The 4,340-nt window shown below is 44.3% G+C and overlaps 1 protein-coding gene across 1 annotated transcript in view; it reads right to left on the reverse strand.

Annotated features, from left to right (window-relative positions):
- The window catches only part of NUP153 (nucleoporin 153), a 104,062-nt gene extending 100,020 nt beyond the window's left edge, over positions 1-4,042 (reverse strand). The window contains exon 1 of the mRNA XM_042782374.1: positions 3,929-4,042. Within this exon, the coding sequence (XP_042638308.1) occupies positions 3,929-4,042 (114 nt within the window). The remainder of the gene's footprint in view (positions 1-3,928) is intronic.
- Between the last annotated feature and the right edge of the window lie 298 nt (positions 4,043-4,340).

The raw sequence follows: 4,340 nt of genomic DNA on the forward strand, positions 1-4,340 counted from the left end.
ATAGTGCCAAAGGCACTTGACTGCTAACCAGAAGGCTGGCGGTTCAAACCCACCAGCCACTCCTCGGAAGGAAGATGGGGCAATCTACTTCCGTAGTGATGTTGTTATTGTTGTTGTTATATGCCGTGGAGTCGGCCCCGACTCATAGCGACCCCTCCCTTGGGTTTCCGAGGCAGTATCGCTACAGAAGTAGGATTGCCCAACCTTCCTTCCGAGGAGTGGCGCCTCAAAAACCCAAGGAGGGGTCGCTATGAGTCAGGTCCGACTCAACGGTACATAACAACATTGAGAAAAACAAGGAGCTCTGGTGGCACTGTGCCTAAGGCAGTTGACTGCTAACCAGAAGGCTGGTGGTTCAAACCCACCAGCCACCCTGTGGAAGACTGGGCAATCTCCTTCTGTAAAGACTTAGCACCTTGGGAACCCAATGGGGGTCACAATTGAGTAATAATCAACTCGGTGGCAGTGGGTTTTTTCTTCCCTTTCTTTGGTTATTAAGAAAAGCAGCTTGACCTCTGGGACTGATAATCTGCACTTTTAAAAAGGAAATGGAAAAGAAAACTGAACAGGTGACAAGAACTAACCACATTCTCCTTAGTGACTGTTCACTTCCAATTAGAAAAATGACAGCATTTCCTAAACACTGGTTAAGGGGTTCAGGATTAGCAAGAAGGTCAGTGACAATGATCAACTTAGCAAAACAGAATTTCATATTCTTAGGGACTCTAGACTTTCTAGAGGGAGGGTGGATGAACCCCTGAGATAATCTTTAAGCCTTTAACCAAAATTATTCCCTGAAGGCATCTGAAAACCAAGTAATAGTTTAGCCTTGAGCATTATACCCTCTTAAGAACTATCTATATAGGACCAAATTAACAAAAGCAACTCAAAAGATTAGACAGCAACTTGGTGGCACTGAGTTTTAGGTTAATGAGGATGGGACAACTCAAAAAGGAGGGTGAGAAAAGGTTTCACAACTTGAAGAATGTAATCAATGTCACTGAATTGTACATGCAGAAAGTTCTGAAGGTGGTGTATGTTTTGTTGTGTATATTTTCAAAATAAAAAAGAAAATGATCAACTTACATTATTCAAGACTATTCTTCACTTTGCTTCTACAATTCTTAAGAGTTGCTACCCCTTCTGTTAGTTGACCAAGACAATGAATTTCTGTCTCCACAACTTCAAGGAAGATGACATTTTAAAGGTTAAAAGGAAAAAAAATACTGAACTTTAGGTATTTCCCAGCAGAGCTAAACCAGAAGTCAAAACAGGAAATTACAAGTCAACTGAGCACATGTAAGAGTAGTGGGTACTGCTTGACTACACTAGCTAATCGGCCTGACAAGCAATGGCAAACAGACATTAACTATCAGTGCCAAACTTCTCATTCTTGTTCCAACCCTCTACTACACAATGAAAAACTTCATTTTTTCCCAGAAGCCCTTGGACACTTAAATAACATTAGTATAAAACATGCCACGTCATGAAGTTCCTTGCTATTCATGATGACTCAGCAACTGCTGCAAAACATCTCATTGACAGCTTAGGGTAGAAGAGAGCAAGCAGATAGTCCACAAAAGTTCTAGTAAGGACTAAAAAAAGTCCCTATTATAAATTTAAAAACAAACAGGAAAACATTCTTTCTATATCTGAATACTTTCATTTGGTCGTTTCTGCCAATATTAAATAATACAGATGATGTTAATCAGGAAACCCTCAAACATCTTTAATCCCAATTCAAAAGCTAATATATATATATATATATATATATATATATATATATAAAGCAAACAGCTGAGGTAAGAAGCTTGAAGCATTTTAGATAGGAAGCAATAATAATTCATGAAAACCTGAAATTTAAAAAAATGATATGACCTGAAATCCTACCAATTCCAAGACAATTTGGATCACAGGTGTTATGTTAAGGCACTATCTCCCCAACATTAGATTTTTATCTAAGTAAATTTAAAAATAAACTGATTATAACTTCTTCTATGTGGAATATATTAACTCCCGTCTAAACTCTGTTCAAACCATGTATTGATCTGTAATCAAAACATTTTTCTCTATGTAGTAATTTTCTTTTAAGGTGGTCACAGAACGCACTCAAAGATATTTATTCTTTAGGAGAAACAGAAAGCATGTGTGTCTAACTTTCATTACACAAAAGAGGCTTAGGTTAAATGGTCAGGCTTGTGACCTGAATTCTAATCTTAAATATGCCTGCAAGTACTCCTGGTCCTACAAAGAAATTTGAAAACCAGGCACTTTCTGTATATATCTGAGGAAAAACTCACTCAACTCACCGCAGTCGAGCTAGAACCCACTTATAGCGACCCCTCGGTTACCGAGGCCGGTTCACAACGGAAGCAAATTGCCCAACCGGCCTTCCTAGGAGTGGCTGGTGGGTTTGAATCTCCAGCCTTCTGGTTAGCAGTCAAATGCCTTAAACACTATTTGTTGTTGTTGTTGTTATGTGCCGTCGAGTCGGCCCCGACTCATAGCGACCCCTCCTTGGGTTTCCGAGGCAGTATCACTACGGAAGTAGGATTGCCCAACCTTCCTTCCGAGGAGTGTCTGGTGGGTTTGAACCGCCAGCCTTCTGCTTAGCAGTCAAGTGCTTTAGCCACTATGCTACCAGACCTTCTAACTTAGTAGAGAACCACTTGATATACAATCCACAATTTTTCCATCCAAAAGTTCTTCTCAAATTCGTACTTTTAAAATAAATTGTTTTTAATGATACAATTTAACACCAACAAATAACATGTTACAGTGTTCAATATTCATTATCATACAAAATAAAGAAATCTAGTTAGTCTTCTTTTCAGAGTATGCAACAAGTTATCACACCCTTTTGCTATACTTTTCTTTTTTAACAAGTTTATTTCCCACCTTAGTATAATTGAGTTTTATAAGTAGCTTTATTACAATAAGTTTTTAACGTTTTCCACTTCTGCCCACCAACAAATAACATTGAAAAATGAAATTTTCTCAGAGTCGAAAATCTCATATATAATTAAACTCCTTTTTATAATTTTTAACACCCACGAGTGTACATGGTAGTTCAATTATAAGACCACAAACATTCCTAGAGTGTCAAAAGTACCTAAACTTTTAGAATACGCCCCATAATATTAAAATATTTTGTGCATGAGATCAGAACTGGAATCCTAGTCAACTGTGGAGAAGAGCCAATTCTAGCATCCAAAATAAAAAGAGGAAAAAAACAGGTGGAGAAGGAAGAGCCTCGCAGCAGAGATAAGACGTAAGGGTAAAGAGGGATTTTCAAAATGACCCAGTGCCACAGTAACCATAACCTGGTCAAGGGGGGAAAAAAAATCCAATGCTCTCAGACTGGAGAGAGACAAGGGCGGAGAAGACCGAGAATTAATTAATCGGTTGAGACTAAATTACTCCATTTTCCGTGTAACAGCGCCCCCCAGTCTCCCGTGAGCCCAGGAGGGAGATTCCTCCGGGCCCTCCCCACAATCACTGAACCGCGGGAGAGGAGAAAACGCACAGCACGACTAAGGGGCTCCTGCTTCATCTTTTCCTTTCTCACTCGAGGCCGTAAGTAATACCTCTAAATTCCCAATCCCCGCCAAAAAAGAGTAAGAAACCTGCGCACCGTGGGCCTGGAATTTCTTTTCCCGCCCTAAGTCAGCCGGGGAAGCCCCTGGCCCAAAGGCTTTGGGAGAGGCTGCCCTAAGCCGCACGTGTGCGCCGCACGGCTGGGCCTGTCTCTGCCCACTTCCCGTCGCCACCCCAGCGGCCTGAGCTCCCGCCGCCCCGATCAGGCCTTCCTCTGGCCCTCCCAGCCAATCCACGTGCGGCGGGCGTGGGGAACCAGAGTCTCACACAAACTGCATCCTCTCCCCAAGTCCCCAATCCGCTAGGCCACTGCGGCGTCGGGGTCCCGTACCTGGTGCTGTTGTCGACCCTGTGCGTAAGGCTTAATTGGCCCCTGGTGGCAACGCCGCGTCCGGATCTTGCCGCCGCCGCCGCCCCCTCCTATTCCTCCGGCTCCCGAGGCCATGGCGGAGCCTCCGCTGATTCCCGCTCCGGGGCGGGTTAGTGGGGCGGGAGAGGCAGAGGCAACGGCCTTAGAGCCCCCCCCGCCCGGTCCCGGCCCAAAAGTCCGCCCGCGCTGCCGACACAGTGAGATACAGGCACACCAGGGACCGCGAGGTTACGAGCAGGAGCGGAGAGAGGGTGCGCGCTGGCAGAGGGGGTGGCGGGGGCAGAGGCCGAAGAGCTGGCTCGGGTCCGGCAGCCTACCGCGGAACCCCCGCCTCTGTGTATGTCACGGTCTCTATGGAGATCTCCCGCAGAGG

The sequence above is a fragment of the Orycteropus afer genome, unplaced genomic scaffold, assembly GCF_000298275.1.
Source record: "Orycteropus afer afer isolate SDZICR_OR568_19922 unplaced genomic scaffold, OryAfe1.0 scaffold00012, whole genome shotgun sequence".
NCBI lineage: Eukaryota > Metazoa > Chordata > Mammalia > Tubulidentata > Orycteropodidae > Orycteropus > Orycteropus afer.